Source organism: Lampetra fluviatilis, chromosome 31 (genome assembly GCF_964198595.1).
Source record: "Lampetra fluviatilis chromosome 31, kcLamFluv1.1, whole genome shotgun sequence".
Classification (NCBI taxonomy): domain Eukaryota; kingdom Metazoa; phylum Chordata; class Hyperoartia; order Petromyzontiformes; family Petromyzontidae; genus Lampetra; species Lampetra fluviatilis.
The window spans coordinates 10,461,637-10,487,141 of NC_136305.1; the positions used below are offsets into that span (position 1 = coordinate 10,461,637).

The window sequence follows — 25,505 nt, forward strand, 5'->3', positions numbered from 1 at the left end:
ACAGATGTAGTGGTAACATGGAGGCAGCAGTAGCAACTGCAGAAAGCTATCAGCGAAGGCCTACGAAACAGAAGTGCCTGGGGTCCTTCAAAAACCTTAATCCGGCCCTGGCCATCGGTGTCAACATTTTCCCACGAATGTGCCGTGCTTCAGACGGGTATAGTCCACACACAAGGTATGCTTGTTGGCGTTCTGCACTTGGAGTGTGCTGGATGTCGCGTTCACTCTCCACTTTGGTGACGCAGTGCCGTGTAATAATAATAATTTACATGTATAAAGCACCCTTAGACATTTACAGAAATCTGCGCACGATCAACTCTAGAACTTCACGGAATAGATGAGCTTATCCGGCCTTCACGGTTTGAAGCCTGTGAACGAGAGTGTTGATGAGCGCGAAGCGATTCCTAACATTTGGGGTTTTTTTGTTGCCAAAATTTGCATTGTCTTTCACATTCAAATAAACATATCACTGAAAAAAAAAACTAAATATGTGGACGTACGTCACAGGAGCTCGTCCAGCAAGGAGATGGAGCTATGAAATCCGTTGAGTTTTGCGTCGCAAGATCGTCAGAGGCGGCTTGGGAAAGCGTTGATCCAGCAGTGGATTGATCATGGCTGTTTAAGATGAGGAGTTCTCTGACATGTAAATTGTTCCTCATGCCAGTTATTGAACCCATAACCTTCCCGTTTCAATTAAAAGTCCTTTGGTGTCCTCAGCACTCACTCTCCCACGCACTCTGCACCCATTCTACACAATGCACGGCACATTTTGAGTCAACTATAGATTTTTTTTGTTCAGTAAAAAAAAGATAAAACTGTACATGAATTAATAATACCGTTTGGAATGTTTCATTGGGAAAAAAATCGTTCCTTACAGGCGGATGAGCCCATAAAAACGCAATTCGATGCTATCTTTTCACTCCCGATCCGTACGTGGATGAGTTAATATCTCCAATCGGATTGTGTTTTTAAGCTTCACAGGAATCAGATCGGATCGGTGGCGAGATGTTAACTACCTCACTAGGTATACAGGAGGTTGTGGGGTTGATCCCGAACCTGACGCCTGTGTGTTTGGAGTTTGCATTTTCTCCCCGTGGATTTTTCTTCGCTTCCTCCGGTTCCCCCCTCCCCCTCCATATGTCGACAACACCACGCGTTTGGAGTATTTTGCTACTTTAACATTTCCACGCAAGGTAGTTTGCAGAGTCTTCTTGGTTCTTTCGGTAAAGTCACGTAGAATGGAAATAACAAAATAATAAAAATAAACCAATAAAATAATTCTCACGACGTTTCGGCCACAACGCAAGCAGCCGTCCTCAGGTGAAGAACAGGTCTGTCAAGAAGATAGAGTCTGAATGACACACCCCAGGCTTGGAGCGTCTATTTAAGCTGGGAGGGAGGTGGAAGAGCGTCTTGACAAAATAATTTACATACCAATAGGAATTTTAGCATATTCATGAAAAATGCAGATATGCGATTAATACTACTTGTGAAATGCGTAGGACAGGGGTCCTCAAACTACGGCCCGCGGGCCACATGCGGCCCGCCGAGGACATTTATCCGGCCCATGGTCACTAATTGGGCTGCGCTTGTGAGCACTAATTGGGCTGCGCTGGTGAGCACTAATTGGGCTGCGCTGGTGAGCACTCATTGGGCTGCGGTGGTGGGCACTGATTGGGCTGCGGTGGCGAGCACTGATTTGGCTGCGCTGGTGAGCACTGATTGAGCTGCGGCGGTGGGCACTCATTGGGCTGCGCTGGTGAATGGTTCAATGGGCCAATTGACTGGACTTGCCCCCCAGGCCTAAGGCTGCCAGCCCTCCCCTGGCTGCGCTTGACTGGCTCTCCCTCCCTCAGTTCCCTCACTTGCCCCTCGACTCCACTCCCAGTGATATTCCTGTGTGCTGGGGATGTACTGCGATCTGTGAACAAAACTGCAGGTGTAATTAACTTTTTAATGGCACCCGCACCAGTGTGAGCCTGGGGTAAAAGCGGAGTTCCCCCAATCAGACTGCATTGATGGGCAGTGCAGTCTGTATGTCTCTGTGTGGGCAAAGTTATTGCTGGTATGTTGTTTTTGTAGCGCTGTATATATATTGGTATTTTACTAATAGCAAGTTTGACTCCCTAGGAAACAATGATGTCAAGAAAGAGAAAAATTGACTCGGAGTGTAGGATATTCAAAGAACAGTGGACTTATGATAACTTTTTCATGCAGTACAAGGAAAGAGCTGTGTGTCTGATATGCCAGAATATAGTGTCTGTGTTCAAAGAATACAATTTACGTCGACACTATGAAACTCAACATAAAGATAAATATGATTGTTTGGTCGGAGAAGTGAGAAAAGATAAAATATTAAAACTGAAAAATACATTAACAACTCAGCAAAATACTTTTGTGAAGCAGAAGCAGCTAAATATTTCATCACTGCGAGCAGGTTTTCAAGTTGCCAAGCTAATAGCGTGCACTGGCAGACCATTCGTGGAGGGAGAATTTGTTAAAGAATGCCTTCTTTCTGTTGCCAAAGAGATGTGTCCAGAGAAGGCCGATTTATTTAGTACAGTGAGTCTTTCAGGACCTACAATTACACGGAGGATTGAAGAAATGGGAGACAATTTGCATCAGCATTTGCAAAACTCCGCAAAAAAACTTTCCTATTTTTCCTTGGCACTCGACGAAATCAATGATGTTCGTGATTCTGCACAACTTATAATTTTTATTCGTGGGACGAATTACTATTTTGAAGTCACAGAAGAGCTTGCTGCACTGCAAAACATCAAAGGAAGAACTACAGGAGAGGATATCTATGAAAAAGTTTGCCAAACTGTGAATGGTTTGGAGCTGAACTGGGCTAAACTAGCCAGTGTGACAACTGATGGTGCTCCTAGCATGGTGGGGTCTAAGAAAGGAGTAATTGCTCGCATTAACCAAGAGATGGACAAACATAACCATTCTCATCCAATAGCCATACACTGCCTCATCCACCAACAAGCGCTGTGTAGTAAATCACTGAAGTGGGACTCTGTTATGAAAATTGTGGAATCTTGTGTTAACTTCATTAGAGCTATTCTTTGGTTCTTTTCGGTTAAGTCACGTCTAAAAATAAAAGAATAAATTAAAATAACATATTACGACGTTTCGATTGCAACACAAGCAATCATCATCAGGTATAAAAGAAATAGCAACAAAAATCTAACTAGAAAACTATAGACAGACATACAAGCAGACAGACATCACAACGGCACACAGCAAGAGGACACACATCGGCACAAAGAGAGGGGTCGTTTCTGTGACGGTCCCTTAAATATAGAGAGGGGGGGGCGGGGATGGAGAGAGGGAGGGGGCAGAGAGAATTAGCATATCAATGAGTGTACGGCCACGTACTCCTGTTGCAAGTAAGATGACAATGTGGAAGGGGCACGCAAAATTGAAAATTAGGAGACAGGCACACGAAAATTAAATAACCTAGCAAAATATCGAAATGTGATGTAATACAACACAGAGAGTCGGTTAACACACAATTAACGCATAGCCTGGTTGATTACGTGTTTCAAAATTTGCTAAGTTAGAATTTTAAGTGTGAAAATTCCGAAGAGAGGACACAGGCAGAGAGAACAAATAGCCAGAAAGAAAAAGGATAAGCTTAAAACTTCCCCGTAGAAGTGGTTCAATCTTAATTTAGGAGCTTTCGTGACTGCAGGAATTATTCTTTGGTTCTTTTCGGTTAAGTCACGTCTAAAAGAATAATTCCTGCAGTCACGAAAGCTCCTAAATTAAGATTGAACCACTTATACGGGGAAGTTTTAAGCTTATCCTTTTTCTTTCTGGCTATTTGTTCTCTCTGCCTGTGTCCTCTCTTCGGAATTTTCACACTTAAAATTCTAACTTAGCAAATTTTGAAACACGTAATCAACCAGGCTATGCGTTAATTGTGTGTTAACCGACTCTCTGTGTTGTATTACATCACATTTCGATATTTTTCTAGGTTATTTAATTTTCGTGTGCCTGTCTCCTAATTTTCAATTTTGCGTGCCCCTTCCACATTGTCATCTTACTTGCAACAGGAGTACGTGGCCGTACACTCATTGATATGCTAATTCTCTCTGCCCCCTCCCTCTCTCCATCCCCGCCCCACCCTCTCTATATTTAAGGGACCGTCACAGAAACGACCCCTCTCTTTGTGCCGATGTGTGTCCTCTTGCTGTGTGCCGTTGTGATGTCTGTCTGCTTGTATGTCTGTCTATAGTTTTCTAGTTAGATTTTTGTTGCTATTTCTTTTATACCTGATGATGATTGCTTGTGTTGCAATCGAAACGTCGTAATATGTTATTTTAATTTATTATTTTATTTTTAGACGTGACTTAACCGAAAAGAACCAAAGAATAATTCCTGCAGTCACGAAAGCTCCTAAATAAAGATTCATTAGAGCTCATGCACTAAACCACAGACAATTTCAGGAATTTCTGTCTGAACTAAATGTTGACTATGAAGATGTTCTGTACCACACAGAAGTCCATTGGCTGAGTCGAGGTAGAGTTTTGAAACGTTTCTATGACTTACTTCCACAGATTACAGCTTTTCTGCTTTCAGAAAACAAAGAAGTACCAGAGCTCAATGATGCAGAATGGAAATGGCACCTTGCCTTTCTGACAGATGTAACAGAGCTACTCAACAGTTTCAATGTGCAACTTCAAGGAAAGGGGAAGCTCATCTGTGATATTTAATCACATGTCAAAGCATTTGAAGTAAAATTAGGCCTCCTCATCAAACAAGTTAAGGAGGAAAACTTCTGCCATCTCCCCACAACTCAAAATCTGTTAGCGGAAAAACCATTGCTTGCAATTCCCAAACAAAACATGTGTGGATTCACTGGAAAAATTGCAAAAGGAGTTCCAATTTAGATTTAAAGAGCTTCATCTCCATGAACAGGACATACAGCTTTTCCGTAACCCATTTTCTATTGACATTGAAAATGTGGATACAATTTACCAAATGGAACTGGCTGAACTGCAGAATTGTGACTCTCTGAAAGACGCATTCAAGTCAAGCAGCCTTCATAATTTCTATGCATCTCTCCCCTCTGAGACATATCCTCATCTCAGGAACCATGCACTCAAAATGGCAACCATCTTTGGCAGCACTTATGTCTGTGAACAGACGTTTTCCAGAATGAAACATTTGAAATCTCCAACCAGATCTAGACTAACGGATGCACACTTGCATCACTTGTTACGACTAGCAGTGGCAAATATGGAACCGGACATTGACCATCTCATTAGCCAAAAGCAGGCCCATAGTTCCCATTGAAATACTGGCAAGTTTGTTGATTTAACTTTACTTGTCCTTCATTTTAAATATTGTATTTGTTCCCGTTTTGTTTCTTCACTTCAAAATAAGATATATGCAGTGTGCATAGGAATTTGTTCATAGTTTTTTTTAACTATAGTCCGGCCCTCCAACGGTCTGAGGGACAGTGAACTGGCCCCCTGTTTAAAAAGTTTGAGGACCCCTGGCGTAGGAGGTTTGGCGGGGGGTTTAAAATCATGTTTTGCCCGTGCATTATGCAGGAATAGCAGCATCAAAGGGAGGGGATAGGGGGAAGCATTAATAAAGGGAAGGAATGTTAATAGTATGTAGCTGTAAATCGAAATTTAGTTTGTAGAGCTTTCATTTGTGATGGCCATAAAATAGCTACATAGCTCAGTGGCCTTACCTGGTAAAATAGTAAATAAAACAGCAATGTATATATTCTTGGTTCTTTCGGTAAAGTCACGTAGAAGGGAATCATTACATTTTCTTGCTTTTGTTTTCACACCTGATGATGATTGCTTGTGTTGCAGTCGAAACGTCGTGAGAATTGTAGTGTTTCATATTTTAATTATTTTATTGTTTCCCTTCTACGTGACTTTACCGAAAGAACCAAGAATATGAATCCCTCCAGTCACGAAAGCTTTAAATAAAAAAATAGCAACGGTTACGCCCTGCCCCTACGAAGTCTACTGAACGCGTGCCAGGGGGGTTCTCAGCGTTTCCCCGACGTGGCCTTTGATGCATCCATCATTCACTCCGTTGATATCGTTGATATCTCCTCTGAACGTCCTAATGCAGCGGACAGGGGTGCCAGCCCTGGGCAGCCTACCTCCACTTACCTGCTGCCCGGAGATTCAAGATAATGGCTCTTGAGTTGGCAAGACGCAGCACGGAGAGACGACGCCTTGAGCGGGCAGCGCACGGCTCGGAGAGACCGCGACATTTCACTCACCACCACCCCCCCTCGCTCACCACCACCCCCCTCGCTCACCACCACCCCCCCTCGCTCACCACCACCCCCCCTCGCTCACCACCACCCCCCCTCGCTCACCACCACCCCCCCTCGCTCACCACCACCCCCCCTCGCTCACCACCACCCGCCCTCGCTCACCACCACCCGCCCTCGCTCACCACCACCCCCCTCGCTCACCACCACCCCCCCTCGCTCACCACCACCCCCCCTCGCTCACCACCACCCCCCCTCGCTCACCACCACCCCCCCTCGCTCACCACCACCCCCCCTCGCTCACCACCACCCCCCCTCGCTCACCACCACCCGCCCTCGCTCACCACCACCCCCCCTCGCTCACCACCACCCGCCCTCGCTCACCACCACCCCCGCTCGCTCACCACCACCCCCCTCGCTCACCACCACCCGCCCCCGCTCACCACCACCCCCCCTCGCTCACCACCACCCCCCTCGCTCACCACCACCCCCCCTCGCTCACCACCACCCCCCCTCGCTCACCACCACCCCCCCTCGCTCACCACCACCCCCCCTCGCTCACCACCACCCGCCCTCGCTCACCACCACCCGCCCTCGCTCACCACCACCCCCCCTCGCTCACCACCACCCGCCCTCGCTCACCACCACCCGCCCTCGCTCACCACCACCCCCCCTCGCTCACCACCACCCCCCCTCGCTCACCACCACCCCCCCTCGCTCACCACCACCCCCACTCGCTCACCACCACCCGCCCTCGCTCACCACCACCCCCCCTCGCTCACCACCACCCCCCCTCGCTCACCACCACCCCCCCTCGCTCACCACCACCCCCACTCGCTCACCACCACCCGCCCTCGCTCACCACCACCCCCCCTCGCTCACCACCACCCCCCCTCGCTCACCACCACCCCCCTCGCTCACCACCACCCCCCCTCGCTCACCACCACCCCCCTCGCTCACCACCACCCCCCCTCGCTCACCACCACCCCCCCTCGCTCACCACCACCCCCCTCGCTCACCACCACCCCCCCTCGCTCACCACCACCCCCCCCTCGCTCACCACCACCCCCCCTCGCTCACCACCACCCCCCCCTCGCTCACCACCACCCGCCCTCGCTCACCACCACCCCCCCTCGCTCACCACCACCCCCCCTCGCTCACCACCACCCCCCCTCGCTCACCACCACCCCCCTCGCTCACCACTCCCCTCGCTCACCACCACCCTCGCTCACCACCACCCCCCCTCGCTCACCACTCCCCTCGCTCACCACCACCCGCCCTCGCTCACCACCACCCCCCTCGCTCACCACCACCCCCCCTCGCTCATCACCACCCCCCCCTCGCTCACCACACCCCCTCCCTCACCTCACCACACCCCCCCTCGCTCACCACCACCCACCCAGCTCACCACACCCCCCCCTCGCTCACCACACCCCCCCCCCTCGCTCACCACACCCCCCCTTCGCTCACCCCCCCTCGCTCACCACACCCTCCCCTCGCTCACCACACACCCCCCCAGCTCACCCCCCCCCCCCTCGCTCGCTCGCCACACCACACCACACCCCCCTCACTCACCCCCCCTCGCTCACCACCACACCCCCTCGCTCACCACACCCCCCCCAGCTCACTCCCCCCTCGCTCACCCCCCCCCCCTCCCTCGCTCACCACACCCCCTCCCTCGCTCACCACACCCCCCTCACTCACCACACCCCCCCCGCTCACCACCACCGCCCTCGCTCGGCGCACTGCACACCGCTCCACCTCACCCGTCTCACGCCACGCGATCCGCCCGGGTTCGGTGTCCAACTCGTGACGCGGGCTCCCCGCAGTGCCACGTGGAGGCGCGAGAGGGCGCCCCGCGCTCTCAGTGGCCAAGACCGTGGGGGGAGCAAACGGCGTTGGGGTATGGGGGAGACGGGAATTCACAGGGGGTGTGGGACTGTGGGAGCTCTATGTTGAACTTCTTTCGCACCGTACGTAGCCAACCGTGCTAAAGGGCCGTCCATAAATGACGTCACGCACCTGGGGGGGCGGGGTCAGACATTTGTGACGATGTGTGACGAGGGGGTTGAGAAATGTGACGTCACATCAAAATGCGCAACTTTAAATAAATATAGACAACACGTTCTACTTAATTAAATATACTTTTTAATAAATGTTTCCTCCTATAACATCAGAGTGCAGCGCCACATTAAATACGCACTACAATGACAATAGTTGAAAGCGATATGAAGCATGTTTAAAAAAACAATTGGGGGGGGGGGGCAGAGATTTGTGACGTCATATTTGAGGGGGGGTCTGACTGGGGGGGGGTCAAAAATCGTCCAAAATCGCGTGACGTCATTTATGAATGGCCCCTAATCGCTATGGAGCATTGGGCGGTTTACCAGGTGAGGCCACACTGAGCTGTATAACTCTTTTTTTCAGAAGAGACCGGGCCACAAATGATAGCTCAATGAAGTGGCTTGTCAGCGTGTAGATTTTTTTAGAGCGGTAACGCGAACACTGGGAGAATGCGCAAATTCCCAACGTTCAGCAGGCATCAGGGTGTCGGGATCGAACCCACGACCTCCTGTATACCAGGCGAGGTAGTTAACATCTCCAAGCCACCGTGGGTCTGGAGAGAGGCGGGGGTCACAGCGCGAGGGGGGTGGGGGGGGACAGCCTCAGGGTCGGAACTCGCTATGATTCCAAAGTCCCTGAGCGCGCTCGATCTCGTCCGATCTCGGAAGCAAAGCGGCCTCGAGCCTGCGTTAGGACTTCGCCAGGAGACGGTCTGGGAGTACATGCAGATGGTGGTACGGTACTGGGATTCCTGACCCCATTTGTGCCGAGCTTTTTGGGTGCCACAACCCTCGCATGAAGCCAAAACGGTCGGAAATTGAGAAAAGACGTCCCAAGGCAGGAGCCAAGGGCTCGTCCATGATCTCGACTCCCACGGCAGCGGTGTGGCAGTCAATAAAAATAAAAAACGAAGTGTATCGTTGTTGTGGCGTTTTAGTTGGCATTATACAGGAGGCCGTGGGTTCGATCCCGACCCTGACGCCTGCTGTGTATTTGGAGTTTCAGTTTCTCTCTCTCCTCGTGGTCGCGTGGATGTTTCTCCGGGTCCTCTGGGTTTTCCCTCCACATTTAGAAACAACATCACGCGTTCAGAGTATTTGGCTGCTATAACATTTTCACGTGATAAGCCACACCGTCGAGATATAATTTGTGGCCAGGTCACTTCTGAAACAAAGCTACATGGCTCAGTGTGCCTTACCTGGTAAAATAAAAAATAGCAGCATGTGTAGTTTCATTTCGACAAAACGTATTCTCGGTGATTGCTGCTCCGCTGGTTCAGGCGGGGCAAGACAAGGTCAGGGCCGGCGCCAGGCTGGTGCTGGTTGGGACCTTGCATCACCAAGGTCCATCTCCTCTCGGATTGGGTAGGGCTTCGATGACAGTGGCCAGCCAAGGGCTCCGAGTCCCAGTCGACATCGCAGGCGATGCAACTCGCCTCGATTCTGCTCGGCAAATCCCGAGCAAGTGAGCAACTTTGCCACTCTGCTCGCTGGCAACGCGACTACAACTCGAACCTTGCCATCGTTTGGAAAGGGGCTGTCCATAAATGACGTCACGCGATTTTGGACGATTTTTGACTCCCCCCCCCCCTTCGTCACACGGCGTCACAAAAAGTCAGACCCCCCCCTCAAATATGACGTCACAAAGCTCTGCCCCCCCCCAAAAACAATATTTCCATTTTGAAAATAAAACAAATCGCTTTAAACTATTGTCATTGTAGTGCGTATTTAATGTGGCGCTGTACTCTGATGTTGTAGGAGAAAACATTTATTAAAAAGTCTATTTAATTAAGTAGAACGTGTTGTCTATATGTATTTAAAGTTGCGCATTTTGATGTGACGTCACATTTCTCACCCCCCCCCCTCGTCACACATCGTCACAAATGTCTGACACCCCCCCCCCCCACCCTAGATGCGTGAAAGATAAAATTGGGAGCGCACTTCACGCAGAAGATCCTTTAGGTTTGATCTTTCACGAAGCTCGCGGTCCACCCTACATCGCACGCACCCACTGCACCCACCGTGGCAGACACGGCTGCTGTGGTCCCCGGAACAGACCGTACAACGCATGGCGACGCCAATGCTCGATCCACACATACGAGGGAGACATCGCAGCGACGAAACCGCTACTCCGCAAGCTCCTGACGCGGTCATCTGTGCCTCGCGACCGCCTGAATGTGAAATAACAGTCGTTGGCTCTTCATCTGCATCGGCAGCCGCCGCACGAACAGAGAAAACGTAGAAGCTGCACCGGGGGACACGATCAAGCAAAGCGAATTTCGCAATCGGGCACGCGCGCGTGAGAGTATGACGATGTCAGGGACGTGATTCATTGTTGCAGATTTTTAGGTTTGAGACCAAAATTAGGTGGACTGACTTTGCTCTTTCGGGAAAAACGGCCCCTTAATTCTGAATGGAATTATATAATTACCAGCGAAACGTCACGGTACTAAAATTGTAAATGTTGTGGATTTGCTCTCCAACACACCGGTGGCCTGAAGTAGTACACCACACTATACACTACACTATACACTACACACAACACTATACACTACACTATACACTACACTATACACTACAGTATACACTACACATAACACTATACACTACACTATACACTACAGTATACACTACACACAACACTATACACAACAATATACACTACACTATACACTACACTATACACAACAATATACACTATACACTACACTACACACAACACTATACACTACACTATACACTACACTATACACTACAGTATACACTACACACAACACTATACACTACACTATACACTACACTATACACTACAGTATACACTACACTATACACTACACACAACACTATACACTACACTATACACTATACTATATACTACACACAACACTATACACTACACTATACACGACAGTATACACTACACTCCATCATCATCATACACTACACTATACACTACACTAGACACTACACACTACACTATACACTATACTATACACTACACTACACACTACACTATACTAGTAACTAATTGGCCTTTTGTTTACGTGACAAATCCCTTACTAAATGGCTGTGTAGGGTGATGGACGGTTACGTCACATTTATACTTACGCGATATAACCCAAAAACCTTGATTATGTTGTTGTTATGTCCGTCGCTATCATGCTCTTGGCGAGTCGTATGCGAATCGCTCCTGGTCCTCCCCTCGGTAGACTCAGCCGTAATGAGCACGTGGGGCTTGCGTTGGACATCACCACGAGGGAGACAAAGGCGGCCATATGAAACCAGAAGTAAAAAAAAAGAAGAAACGGAACCTGCACCTTGCATCATGGTCGAGCGACTGCCGCGTGTGACCGCGGGGGTGCCACGCACGGATCTCCCTTCCAGCAGCAGCAGCAGGAGTGGGCCACGCCGGTGTGTCTGTGTGTGCGTGTCTGGCTGTGTGTGTGTCTGTGTGTGTGCGTGTCTGTGTGTGTGTGTCTGTGTGTGTCTGTGTGTGTGCGTGTCTGGCTGTGTGTCTGGCTGTGTGTGTGTCTGCCTGTGTGTGTGTATGTCTGGCTGTGTGTCTGCGTGTCTGGCTGTGTGTGTATGTCTAGCTGTGTGTATGCGTGTGTGTCTGTGCGTGTGTATGTCTGGCTGTGTGTGTGTATGTCTAGCTGTGTGTGTGTATGTCTGGCTGTGTGTATGCGTGTGTGTCTGTGCGTGTGTATGTCTGGCTGTGTGTGTGTATGTCTAGTTGTGTGTGTGTATGTCTGACTGTGTGTGTGCGTGTGTGTCTGTGCATGTGTATGTCTGGCTGTGTGTGTGTATGTCTAGCTGTGTGTGTGTATGTCTGGCTGTGTGTGTGCGTGTGTGTCTGTGCGTGTGTGTATGTCTGTCTGATACGGGCGTGGTGTTGGCCACCCACCCCCTCGTGTGCCGCGTCGGCCTTTATAGGTGCTCGCTAACAGCACTTGCCCCTACAGTCCGTTAATGCTATACGGGGGATCTTTGCCTTATCTTTATCTGGCTGATGTAAATGTCCACTTTTTTACCCAATTTCGTGGAGCTCTCCTTGGTCACCGGATCACTTCTGCAAAAAAAGAGACGATGTCAGTGGTCTTCATCGGATGAAATAAAGATAGTTGTTTTTCTGATGTGTTTACTTTTCACTCCTATCGTGTTTTTGTTATTGTTTGTTGTAACGTTCTGTCCTAGCACAACTGGACATCTGTGAAAAAGAGCTTTATAGCTCATCGGATTCCTCCAGTATAAATACATATTCTATGCTCGCGAAACGTGGACGACTCTAAAGGCACATCTGCGTCGGTTTGAAACATTGAGGCTCGCCTCCGCTACGATCCATCCTTGGTTTAACCAGGCTGGATTGCGTCAGCTCACATATCATTCAAATATCTGGACACAGTCCAATCGGTGATTTCCTCCGGCAGGCAAAAGCTGCGTTGGCTCGCTCATGTAGGGCGCATGCCCAGCCACCGCATGGCCAAGCGGCTTCTGTTTGGTCGGATAGAGGGGGCTAAGCGTGCGCGGCACGGGCTCGAGAAGAAATGGAACGATGTGGTACGGGAGAATGTTGAGCTGGGTGGACTTGCCGTTGGCTGGTACGATACTAGCGGTGTCAAGATCGCCCTTTAACAACAGCGGAGGGCAGATGAGCAACGCTCGCAACGGGCAGAGCGCCGGGGGGGGGGGGGTAAAACGCAGAAAGTTGGCACAGATGGGAGCACAGGTGGTACATCTGCCAGCGATCTCGGTCAGTAAACCCATGGCACCTGGGCAATGGCGGAGCCAGGTTTTTCAGGTGGGGGGGGGGGGGCAACCCCTCCAGCAATGAAAAATGATAGAGGAGTTGTTAGTAAGTAAGGACTTGTCCCTTGCTTTTTATTCGACGCGTGTGCGGCGATGGCGCAGCCATCGATCGAGGGTTGAATTCGAACCGCGTTGTGTGATCGGCATCGTGCTCGCTGAAGGTGAATGCCTTCAGGGAAGTCGTTGTACGCAACTGCGCACAATTCTGAGTCGCTTATAACTGCCTTGCCGTTACTTATTGCCAATTATGGATCTCAGACTATTGTCCTATCATCTCATAGAGTCCCTGGCACGTAATAATATGCTACACAGTGGCAGTGGGGGTCGCAAAATGCCGCTTTATTACTAATAAACCCCAATGATCATTGGGGGAGGGGCACGTGCCTGGGTGTGTCCCGTGACCTCCTGCCAGAGAGCCTTCGACACTTTACGTGGCCTCAAAGAGCACCTAACCTGGCACAGCACTGTGGTCACGTTGCCGCCACGGCGAATAGCAACTGTTGTCATTATGTCCGTCGCTATCATGCTCTTGGCGAGTCATATTCGAACCGCTCCTGGTCCTCCCCTAGGTCGACTCAGCCTTAACGAGTACGTTGGCGGTGTGTTGAAGATCAGCACGAGGGAGACAAAGGCGGCCGGCCGTTGTGTTGGCCACACCACTCCCCCATAGGTGCGCCGTGCAGTCCTTCATAGGTACTCGCCAACAGCTCTTGCCCCAACAGCCTGTTCAGGCTACAGGGGGCATCTTTGTGTGCGTCGTGGCTCCGTCGGCTCGTTCTCACCACTACATTTTGTCTCGCCCCCCCCGCCTCTCACTCACCGCCTAGAAATGTCGCTGGGCCGGTCCGATCCCAGCCGGTCTTTCATGTCGCCGTGATTGTTTTCATAACTGTCTGTCTATGTGACCGACTATACTCTTATTTCTTTCGGTAACGTCAGGTAGGTAATATTAATCAATTATTGTTTTATTTTTATTAATTTTACTTACGTGACTTTACCGAAAGAACTAAGAGTATGAATCCTTGCAGTCACGAAAGCTTCAAATCTAGAATATGTGACCGACTGTCTGACTGTCTGTGCGACTGTCTGTCTGTGTCACGACTGGCGTGTGTTGCGCTACCTCGGTGCGCCCCAGAGCCACAGGATCCGGACTTCCTCCATCCAGCCACTCCTGACTGAACGCGGGACAATGGACAATGGCCAAGGTCTTGTGTTTGGCTTAAGGGTTGGAGGAGGGGGGGGCTGACCCACAGAGGGATCAGGATCGTGTGCGGTCGCAGATGTCACCTCCACGCCACTTCAGGACCTGAGCTCGAGTCGCGATTCTATGGGGGGGGGGGCACCCGAAATCCCGTGCCCCTCAATGACTGCCCCCTCGCACCCCCTGCCCCCCCTACGTCGTGTGCTGGGCAGGCACTCAAGTTCAAGCCGAAGAAGTCACGTGGTCCTTGCCGCCGATGGCATCGCAGCCAGGTCCTGCAGCTGCTGATCGGGCGATGGCCATCGTACGAGGAGGCCCCGTCAGCCTCACCCCCACTGAGGCTGTGGTAATGAGTGTCTGCCCCTCCCTCCCTCCCTCCCCCCTAAATGCATCGGGTAGTGCCCCCTAAGTGGGGATCAGAGGTGGGAGGGAGGGGCCCGCTGCGCCACTTCGCCAAATGTGTAAATTTCGGTTCGAGCGGCTCCATCCCTCCCCCTCCCCATGCCGCTCCTCGCCCCCCTCCCCCCAAACTCCATTACATCCCTACCACCCTTCCCCCTCCCTCTATTCAGTTTTCTCCCACCCCAACCCCTTCATCTCCTCCCTCGCTCTCTCTCTCCCTCCCTCCCCTTCGACTACCACTGTGCCATCCCTCGCTCGCGCGCTCCCTCGCGGTGGTGAAGCTGCGCGCAGTCGGCAGCGAACGGACCAACGCGAACGTCGCGCCGAGGCTCCTGCTAAACCGGGGCTCACTTTCCACCCGGGATAAATTCCGCAGGGAGAGAACTTCTGCGCGCTGCACCGACTGCGACGATGGCCGCGCAGCTGCTGGTGAACACGTGCGTGGCGTTTCTCGTCGTCTCGCTCGCAGGTGAGGTTGGCACAGGCGTGATAGAGCGTGGTATGCAGAGCCGTGCAGGTGCGCAGACGTGAGAGTTCGTGGCGTGTACAGGTGTGCGCGCGCGCGTGTGTGTGTGTACAGGTTCGCGCGCGCGTGTGTGTGTGTACAGGTGTGGGGAGCGGTGGTGTAGCGGTTTGCGCGTTTCGCAACGAACCTGGCGACCCGGGTTCGATTCCAGCTCACGGCCAACACCGGTGACGATTATCTGAAGCGGGCATGGACCTCCCCTAGCTCGACTCAGCTTCAATTGAGTACCTGGTGCCGTGTGTAAAGATCGCCACTAGGGAAACAAAGACGGCCGGGCATGGTGTTGGCCACCCACCCCCTCGTTTGCCGTGCCGGCCTTCATAGGTGCTCGCTAACAGCACCTGCCCCAACAGTCTGTTACAGGCTATACGGGGGATCTTTGTCTTTGGAGCTGTAACGTCACGGTTAGCGCGTTGCGCTACGAACCCGGCGATGCCCGCTCACCGCCAACTTTCAGTGACGATTACCTGGACTTCTCCTAGGTCGACTCAGCCTCAAATGAGTACCTGGTGCGGTGTGTAGTAAACATCGCCACTAGAGAGACAAAGGCGGCCGGGCGTGGTTCTGGCCACCCACGTGAAATGAAGTGGTTGGTGGTGGTGGTGCTGGTGACGGTGCGTGGAATAGCGGTTGATGTAAAATGACACGAGTGGATTGATGGTGGCGGTGAACATGCGGAGTTGGGGACAGGGAAAGCGGCGTCAGCACGAGTGGGGAGGACAGCGAGGGGAGAAGTGAGGGTGGTCAATGGAGAATAAACACGTGGGAGTTTAAGAGGCAGTGAGAGGTTGTTGATTGTTTTTTTGACGTGCAAGGACAGTCGATGCCAGTGCACGGGGGCGAGGAGAGAGACTGAGTGACACCCCTCGCACCCCGCCCCAACCCGCACTCACCAGCTGACTGAAGTATGGGGCCATCCATTGAGTCCGTACGCATGGAGGGGAGGGGGGGGGTTAACCCAAATTCGTACGCTTGCATATGGGGTGTCTACTGACAATGTGCGTAAGCATAGGGAACGGGGGGGGGGCGGTGAAGCCTCGATAATAATTTGTCTACATTGGCCTTCAAATGAGTTAGATAGTCCGGCGGTGGACTATCTGTTTACTTAAACACGTTAATATTATTCATCCTTGATGGTTTCTGCGTGGATTAAATATCGGCCGTTTTATAGGATTCGGTGGGGGGGGTGTGTGTAAAAAGTACGCGTGTGTACAGGAAGGGGGAAGGGGTCAAGTTTTGACAGATTGTTGCGTACGTACTCAATGGATGGCCCCTATGGTCGAAAGTCCCCGCGACCGCCGTACACTGGAAGGCCACCGTCGAGAATCCGTATGACTTTCATGTTCAGTGTACTCACTGTGAGCCACGGTCTCGTCCACTGCTGGATGAATATCTTCCCCGAGCTATGGCCAGCCTACACAGCTCTGCGAAGCCACAATCCAGCCGACTCCAGCGCATGAGCCCGTGTCCATCATATCCGCCTCTGCGGCCGTCTGGAACGCTCTTCCTTTCATATTAGGAAGCCACTGGAGCTATGCACTTTTAAATCATCTAGATTGAAAACTAATTTCTTCAAGAAATGCCTTTCGTGTTTAGTTTGTTGTCCTTTCCCCCGCACCTCCGATTAGCACGGTTGTGGACGTACGGTGCGAAAGAAGTTCGACACACACACATACACACATCATTCCATCCCTGCTCTGTGGTGATGCGACGACCAAGCTTTGTGCTTTGTCCCCTGACCCTTGCCCTCCTCTTCCACTCTCTCCGCGTCGTTTGCGAGCACGCATCTCTTTCACGCCGCTCTGCACACACCCCGCACACACACACTCACAAAACACTCTTTCAGCTTTCGTTGCGTTTGATTTGTCCACGTGTTCAAAGCAAACCCGCAGGACCGAGACACGCCTACGCTAATTAGTCAGGGGCCACTTAACACGGACGGTGTCAACAGTCAGACATCGCTCGTTACTTGGTTCCCCGTGCAAACACAATGCCTGGGGGGTGCCTCATTAAACTCCACTGGGGCCTCTATCGCTCGAAACGCATCGCGGCCAGCCTCCAGCTCATTCTCAACTAGAAACTAAAATTTGTATTATCTTACCACTGAGCCACGGCAGGCTCTTTATCAGAAGCGACCTCGCCACAAACGTTCAGCTCAACGAAGTGGCTGATCGTCACGTGGGAATTTATAGCAGCGATAGAGGTAACGTCTCGTCACCGAGGCGCTCCATTCATCGCGGCGTGGAATCGCATCTGCAGCTGCAGCTCCGTGCACCGACAGCGACTCTTTTACGAGTTGCGAGTTCGGGGGCTGGTGGGACGCGCGTGTGATTCTACACCCTCCCACGCCCCCATCCTCCAAGGCATATGATATTGTTATTTAGATAGTTGTTTCATTTTTTTCAGCTTTGTTTACCCACGAAAACCTCACCGAGTCTCACGACTTTTTTTCAGGAGGGTCCTGCCAAGTTTTCGCAGTAGGTGGCCGATGGTTCCTGGTGTGAATCCCCCGATTGAGTAATTTGCGGTGACAATTTTCTAATATAGGCAAATGCGGACCATGGCGCCGACCCGACTCTTGTGAATGACATCACGTGATCTTTAGCGTTCACCGTTAGGCAGACGGTGCGTTATAGTATTATTACTACGGTTAATACACCCACCGCAGTGTTAACCAGGGCAGTGCCGTATTCGAACCGCGAAACCCCTGCAACAAGGGGGCGAACGCGCTACCGCGGGCTGCCGTCAACAGTTGCCGCTGGCCCCATCGTGACGATTTGCTGTCGAGCGGCGGCGATGCCGCGCCCAAGTCCACGACTGCCGAGAGCTTCTTCAGCGCTTGGGAGCGAACGGCGCTGCAGTGGCGAGCGACCCCGTGGGGCAATACAAAAGCGCGCCGGAGCGCCGTGGACACCCACAGAGGCGGCGTCGCTCTCCGGGTGCCCATGTGAGCCAGCAGGTGCTGCTGGCATAAGTGAAGCGACTCCTTGCCAGTCTTGCGATCGGATCGTGTTTGAATTGGCTAAGGCTGTCGACCCTGGCATTGACGAAATGGTGGTTTGGCTGGAGGACAAGTGGCCGGCTCCAATATTTAGGGCTTACAGGAGGGCAGTTGTCATTGGCGCAGTCAGTCTCAAAGTCAAGTGAAATTGTGGCTGTTTGCCAGAATGTGTGACATGTGGCGGCAGGGCCGCTGGCACCACGCACTGAAGAATGCCACTGCCCACAGCCGGCTGCCAGCGCGAGTAAACATTGATGGGTCAGCGGGTCACCCGTGTACGGAACGGCGACGTTTCCTTCCTCCGTCACTTCAGATGCACGATCGCTGAGTGTCTGTGCTGATGGTCGAACTGGGGCGGGGCGGGGGGGTGTATGCAGAGACTTGGCCCGCAACCTCTGTGTGGGTGTTTTTTGACCTTTAATTGGGATGTTGATGTCGGACGCGTTGTACACCTGTGGGAATCTTGATGCAAATCGGTGGCTCACCTGCATCCTTTAAAACAAAACGCACAAAGTCGTGCTCGCGCAACGGAAGCTGGACAAAGCTTTAAGTCGATGCGATTGTGTTACTCTTGAGACGCTGGACTCTGTCGAGTTTGGTAACGGTTTGACAGAGCTCGCATTCACTCGGGTGGAACAGTGTGTCCGCGCATGCCTGATTATGTACGGCCCGGTGAAGTCGCGCTCGATGCCTCGGGAGATTACGCAACGCAGGGGGTCGTCCCGCGGCCCCACTGCGACGAGGCCTCAACACTCCGGGCTTGGCCTCACGTGGCACCACACCCCAGACGCGGCGGGGGGGACCTACGGCCGAGGCGGGAGACTAAAACCCCCGAGGGGGCTTGAGAGGCGATGCCCTCCTATCCAACATCAACGTCGTCCTCGTCGCAGGGGTCGGCATCCTGCGGCCGAGGAGCCGCATGCACGTGGCTCTTTAAAGGACTGATTCGTGACGTTATTCACGTGCATTGAGGCTCTGGAAGTATTGAGGTTTTTTAAAATACCGAATTCGGAAAAATATATATTCTCGTTATGATGACAAATAAAAAGAGGTTTTACTCTTTCTGGCAACGAAACAGGTGTTAAAATATCCAAATACCACACAGATGCCTTTTGCAAGGCATCAAGTCTGCATTAACCACACGTACTTGTGGTGAACATGCAAACAAACATGCCCTGATTAATAAATGCATTGTCTTTGAAACTGACTGGCCTACACCAGAGAGGGCCTCGTCTCACCAGTGTTAGACCAGAGAACGCCAAAAGGCGAACAGCACAAAGGCAATGCACGTATGAAAGTATCCATAGCTGGCTTTCAGCAGTTATATCTACGGGACCTTTTTGCCGGTATCCATAACGATGACAAATAAGAATAGAATCTGCCTCAGCAGCAGATCATGCTTTCTCACCTGATGACGGACGCTTGTGTTGCGCCAGAAACTTTGTGATTTATTTTATACCTACGTGACTTTACCGAAATAACCAAAGAGTATGAATAAGAATAGGTTCCACCCTGTCTGGCATTAATGGTTGCCAACCTCTGTTCTCGTGTGACTGACCGGCGGCGAGGCGCGGGTCACGGGGCTCCAGACGTGAGCTCGTGTGGAAGTTATCGTGTTATTATGAAACCACTGGGAGCTCTGCACTTCGAAATCTAGACTGAGAAACAACATTCTTTAGTGACTGCTTTCAGTGTTTAGTTTGTTCTCCTTTCCCCCGGCAACTCCTATTAGCACGGTTGGCTACGTACGGTGCGAAAGAAGTTCAACATACATACAAGGTGGGGCACGGGGAGGTTGACAGTCAATTCTGCTGCTCAGTTGGACACGTAGCAGTTTTTCGCGACCAATATTATGCACAATAGAGGTGGTTGGGTTAGATTGCGTGGATATAAATGTGTCGTTAAACCTGCCACCACACGACACAGTCAATTAGTAAACAGAACATGTCAATTTGTTACTAGCACAGCACACCGGTGTGTTGGAGAGTAAACCCACAACATTTACAATTCGAGTACGACGTTTCGCCAGTAATTGCAGTTAGCATCATCAGGCGACAGCCAGAGATATGCAGAAATCCACGTCGCTTCGGTCTGAACGAGAGGGATGAATGTGATGTCGTCACAAGAGCCGTGGTGAACGAGTGGTGGGACAGTGACGGTGTGACCTTAGCGTTGTGGCAGGCGCGGCGTGACCCCAGACCGCAGCGGGATACGTGCCGGGCGATGCCGCAGCGCTCCGTCACAAACCCCGTCAGCTCGTCGTCAGTATGAGACCTGCCGTGAAACTAAAACCCCGCTGACGGATATATTTGACTGAATTAATCTCGCAGATAGCCAGAGTTCAATTTACAGGAAACCATCCTGACGTACGTCAAGAGTTAATTTTGTTGCATCGCAAATAACATAATTGTGATTAAATTTTGATTTAAAGCTTTCGTGACTGCAGGGATTCATATTCTTGGTTCTTTCGGTAAAGTGACGTAGAAGGGAAATAACAAAATAATAAAAATATAAAACAATACAAAAAGTGATGATGATGATTGCTTGTGTTGCAGTCGAAACGTCGTGAGAATTTTTTATTGTTGAATATTTTTATTATTTTATTATTTTCCTTCTACGTGACTTTACCGAAAGAATCAAAAATATCATTGCGATTGACTCATTCGATATCCACATTAACGCACGGTCCATTTGAGAGCAACTTGACGGGTCGGTAGAGCCGGGTCCGAGCAGGGCAAGCCACGCCTGGAACACGTGCAGTCCCGTCTTAGTCACTCCACTGCTGGATGACGGCTTTTCCCACACGCCGTGCGGGCTGAGCGGGCGGGGTTTTCTGAGCACGCTTCACCACGTCGGCTCTCAAGAGCGGCCTCGTTCTGACCGGGGAGCGTCTTTTCGCGCATCGAGTCGTACAACCGTGGAGTTTTCCTCACTGCCCTCGCCCGCTCGCCCACCGATCTATCGCAGCCTGTGGCGACCCTGTGTGCGTGCTGGTCACGTGCCGCCACCCGGGCTCAAGGCTGCTTAGATTGTCAGATCTGGCGAGATTGGACACGAGATGGGGCGCATTCCTTGCGCTTTGGCCAAAGCGAAGCTCCGCGGTACAGTAATTCAATGGAGCGGCAGGGGTGCCGCGTGGTAACGCTTCTGTCTCAAAGCCAAACAAAAAAAGCGCATGGAGTTGACTCTCGGCCTGGGCGCCGTTCTGTGTTGGGGTTTGTATCTTCATTCACAATAGAGGATTGTTCTTGGGTTAGATCGCGTAAATATATGTGTGTCGTTAACCCCGCCACCACCCGACGCAGCCAATTAGTGAGGTTCGTCACGTAAATAAAACGTGGCAATTAGTTACTACTTCAGCACACCGGTGTGTTAGAGAGTACACCCACAACATTTACAATTTGAGTACGACGTTTCGCTTTAGATTACAACCAGCTTCATCAGGCAACTTGCCAGAATTGCGAACAAGTCGTCGCGTTTCGGTATTAAATAGGGGAAAGGTGACGTCGCAGCTTATTACCAGCACGCTCGCTGCTGTCCTGCCGTCTCCCGAGCAGAAAGTCCCAAAGCGGGCGGGGTGCGTAGCTGTGCCCGTGATGATCGCCCCTACAAAGCTCTGTGCTTGGCAGTGTAAGCATCACCCGCGTCTTCACCATTACGCAGGGCGAGGCCGGGCCGGGTCGGTCCTTGTGAACCTCCACGCCTCTCTCTGCGGGACGAGGGTCAGCGAGGTTGAATGTGTTTACAAAAGCTCGTGCGATTTTGCGCGGCACGTGCACGAGATCGCCCCTGCTTCTTTAAAGTCGCGGGATGATCCAGTCAAATCGATACATCTCTAAGCAGACGTTTAATGGTCCCGCAAAGGCACATTTGCGATTACACTGTGCGCTACTAGTGAATAAATAATGCGTTTGTGCGGTGTGAGTGAGCGAGTGAGCGAACGAGCGAGGCTGCGGTGGCTGCCGGCTTTTAGCGAGACCCTGAACGGTCGTGCGCGCGGCGAATGCGGCTGTGAGGTTCATTTGGGAACCCGGCTTTCGTCCTAGTCTCGTTCATGATCCAGAGCAGAAATTGGTTACCGCCGAAGGTTGCAATACTTTATTTATTTAAGTGGCCAATAAAAGGACGTTTATTTGATAGCCCACCAACGTCAAACGGTGCTTCACTGTTGGTGGAAAAACAATTGGAACTCGCTCTAGGTGGTGCCATCTTGGGTGGTACTGACGCGTGAGATCAGCTGCTCTGGTGTTTGTGGACCACGTGGTCTGCGTGAAGCTCGGCTGCTCGTCGCCGTGGTGGTACGGGTAGAAGGGGCCACTCGGGGACTGCACGCGCCCGCTGTCGTGGACACCTGCATGCGACTCCTGGCACCTGCCTGCGTGTGTAGCCTGTGGGGGGAGCGGTGGTGTAGCGGTTAGCGCGCCGCGCTACGTATCCGGCGACCCGAGTTAGATTCCCGCTCACTGGCCAACATCAGTGACGATTATCTGAACCGGTCCTGGGCCTCCCCTAGGTCGACTTAGCCTGAAATGAGTAACTGGTGTGGTGCGTAAAAAACATCGCCACTGGGGAGACAAAGGTGGCCGGGCGTGGTGCTGGCCACCCACTGCCTCGTGTGCTGTTCTGGCCTTCATAGGTGGTGCTCGCGAACAGCACTTGCCCCAACAGTATGGATAAGGCTATACGGGGGATCTTTGTCTTTGTGGTCCAAAGCTGTACTGAGTGAAGGCGCAGCGGGTTTGCGCACCGCGTTTCGATCCCGATGACCTCCGTTCGATTCCCCACCGCGGCTACGATCAGCAGCGAGTGATACCTGAACTTGATTTGGACCTGCCCCCATTCCGGTATGAGTACATTGAACATCACCGTGGGGGCAAATAAGGCGGTTCGGTGTATTGCTGACCACATCCGTGTACCGTGCCAGCCTTAATAGGGGCTTGTTCACAGCACTTTGCCCAAAAAGGTGAAACCACGTGCGATGACCGTGTCGCGTGCGCTAGCAGGGAGAGGGGGTGCAACAACACAAACAGCACAAACCCCAACGAGTTCGTCAACGCCACTAAACATACTGAGAGAGGCAAACGATAACAATTATCCAATAGGCAACATCTCGGACCAAGATTCTTCTTCGTGCTACGCACACGACAGCCGTTGTCCAAAAAGTTCCAAAAAGCGCACGCTTCTTCTTTTTCTTCTTCCATTTAAGGGAAACGGGTGCGGCGTGTCGTGCACATCCAATTGATCTTTGTCCCCGACGCTTGTAAAACAAACCTGCGCGGCGACTCCTCCTGCAGGGTTGTTCTGTGTGTGCGTGCGTGCGTGCGCGTGGACGCTTGCTGAGTGATGGACAGGGCTCGGAGCACGTCGCCACGTGCTCCTTGCTCAAGGGCGGCGTCGACCCAGCGGGCTCGCGAGCGGGGGCCGCGTCCCCAGACAGAGAGCGAGTGAGGAGTGGGATGGGGAACGCTTTTCAAGGCGTCTTTCAGTGACTCGCATCGAGGTAGTGGTGGGGGGGTTGTGACCTCGCCATCGCTATAATCCGCGAATTGCAGGAGGCTGAGGGTTCGCGGCTTTGTTGTCAAAGGGGAGATTATTGGGGTTTGGTCTCGACCACGGCTGACCGACATGTGGGCTCAGGCAGGCGCCCGTTTCTGGAGTTGCCACAGCACCCCACCGATTCGTATTCTTTCGTGTGGCATTATAAGCAACGGTTTGTATAGATGCCATCGTTGATGGTCACTCACACGCAGGATGATGATATTTACTTAGCCACACCGGGTCCCGAGACTCGCTCTCTGGAGGTCCCTGCACGAGGATATGGCAACGATTTCAACCACGCATATCAAAGGATGACACTGAATGCACCACGCGGATTGGTGGTCACGATTCCACTGAATGTACACTCCACCTCTTGGCGACTTCACAGCCCAGCGGGGTTGGGAGTGTCACACGACTGCGCTTGATCCACTAAGCGCTTGATACCCAACGCTCTGGATCACGGACGGGCGCGCCCTCGCACCCGGCTACCGAGTTGAGACGTGGGCTTCTCCCCCGAGTCTGCCGCCCTGACCGGCGGGCACAACGTGGAGGGAAGCGCCACCGCTGACAATAACGACGGTGATGGCGTGAGTGGCTGATGATGACGGTGATGGCGTGAGTGGCTGATGATGATTCCCAGGGGCGCCAGCAAAAACAAGCCCCTCCCGTCCGCCCAGTGCAACAGAGGGTACTCTCAACAGTCTTGAACAAGCGGTATATAAACACGATTTGTTTTTGTTCAACAGTAACAGAAGAATCGGCGGTAATAAAGGTGTCTGCTCCCCCCCCCGCCTGCCCCCCTTTGCTATTGTGGTTTTGTCTTGCGATATTTTTTGTTTGGGTTGTTTAAAGTCCTCGCTCCGTTCGCAGGCACAATGGACTTTACTTGGCGGATATCATTAAAAAGCTGCGCGCAAAACAAAGGGAGCCGCCGAGGGGTCCCGGGGAACACGCGGCCACGGGGATGGATGTACAGTGTGCGGGGCTCGCGCGCGGCAATGTGCTCCCCGCGTCTCGTCGTGAGAGCACAGCGGACCTGTTTGTGTAGCGGCGTGGGTGGGGAGCAGGCGGGCGGGCTGGTGGGGGAGCTGTCTAGGGTTGCAGCTCGCACGGTGATCAGAGCGCGCCTCCTTCTTACATCTTTACTCATTGCGTTCCCTACGCTCCTTATCAGCGCCAAGCGGAGCCTGGGAGCGCCCCCCCCCCGCACGCCACCGATCTCCGCACGCCCCCCCGTACGCCCCCCCCCCCCGCATTGCCCCCCCCGCATGCCCCCCCCGTACGCCCCCCCCCCCCGCATGCCCCCCCCCGCATGGACTTCAAAAGCGCGTGGGGCGCGCGGCGCTCGCCGTGTTTTCGTGCCGCGTTGGCGGCAGCGGTTTGGTGGGAACCGCGTGGCTGAGTGTCGGAGGCAGGGCGCTGGTCTCGATGGTGCCACTCGATAACGCGGCAGCGGCATTCCGCCGCTGCCGCCACCACCGCTGGCAGCAGCAGCAGCAGCAACGCAAGCGAAGCGTCGCCCACTCGCACAAAGTTAAATGCGGGTCCCATCCCCTCCTCCCCGCCCGATTGTACTTTTATTGGACTCGGCACCTATTTTGTCTGCTTCATCAAAGTTGTTGACGTTTCGAGATAGTGCCGCAACGTGATTGGCTCCTCGGGGGAGGGGGGGGGGTTGGGGGGGGGCTGCCTCTGCGCGCCGATTCTCGTGC

At 52.4% G+C, this 25,505-nt stretch overlaps 1 protein-coding gene across 1 annotated transcript in view; it reads left to right on the forward strand.

Annotated features, from left to right (window-relative positions):
• The first annotated feature begins 14,956 nt into the window (after positions 1–14,956).
• LOC144943545 (basal cell adhesion molecule-like) overlaps positions 14,957–25,505 on the forward strand; it is a 66,397-nt gene continuing 55,848 nt past the window's right edge. The window contains exon 1 of the mRNA XM_078871111.1: positions 14,957–15,197. Within this exon, the coding sequence (XP_078727237.1) occupies positions 15,140–15,197 (58 nt within the window). The 5' untranslated portion in view covers positions 14,957–15,139. The remainder of the gene's footprint in view (positions 15,198–25,505) is intronic.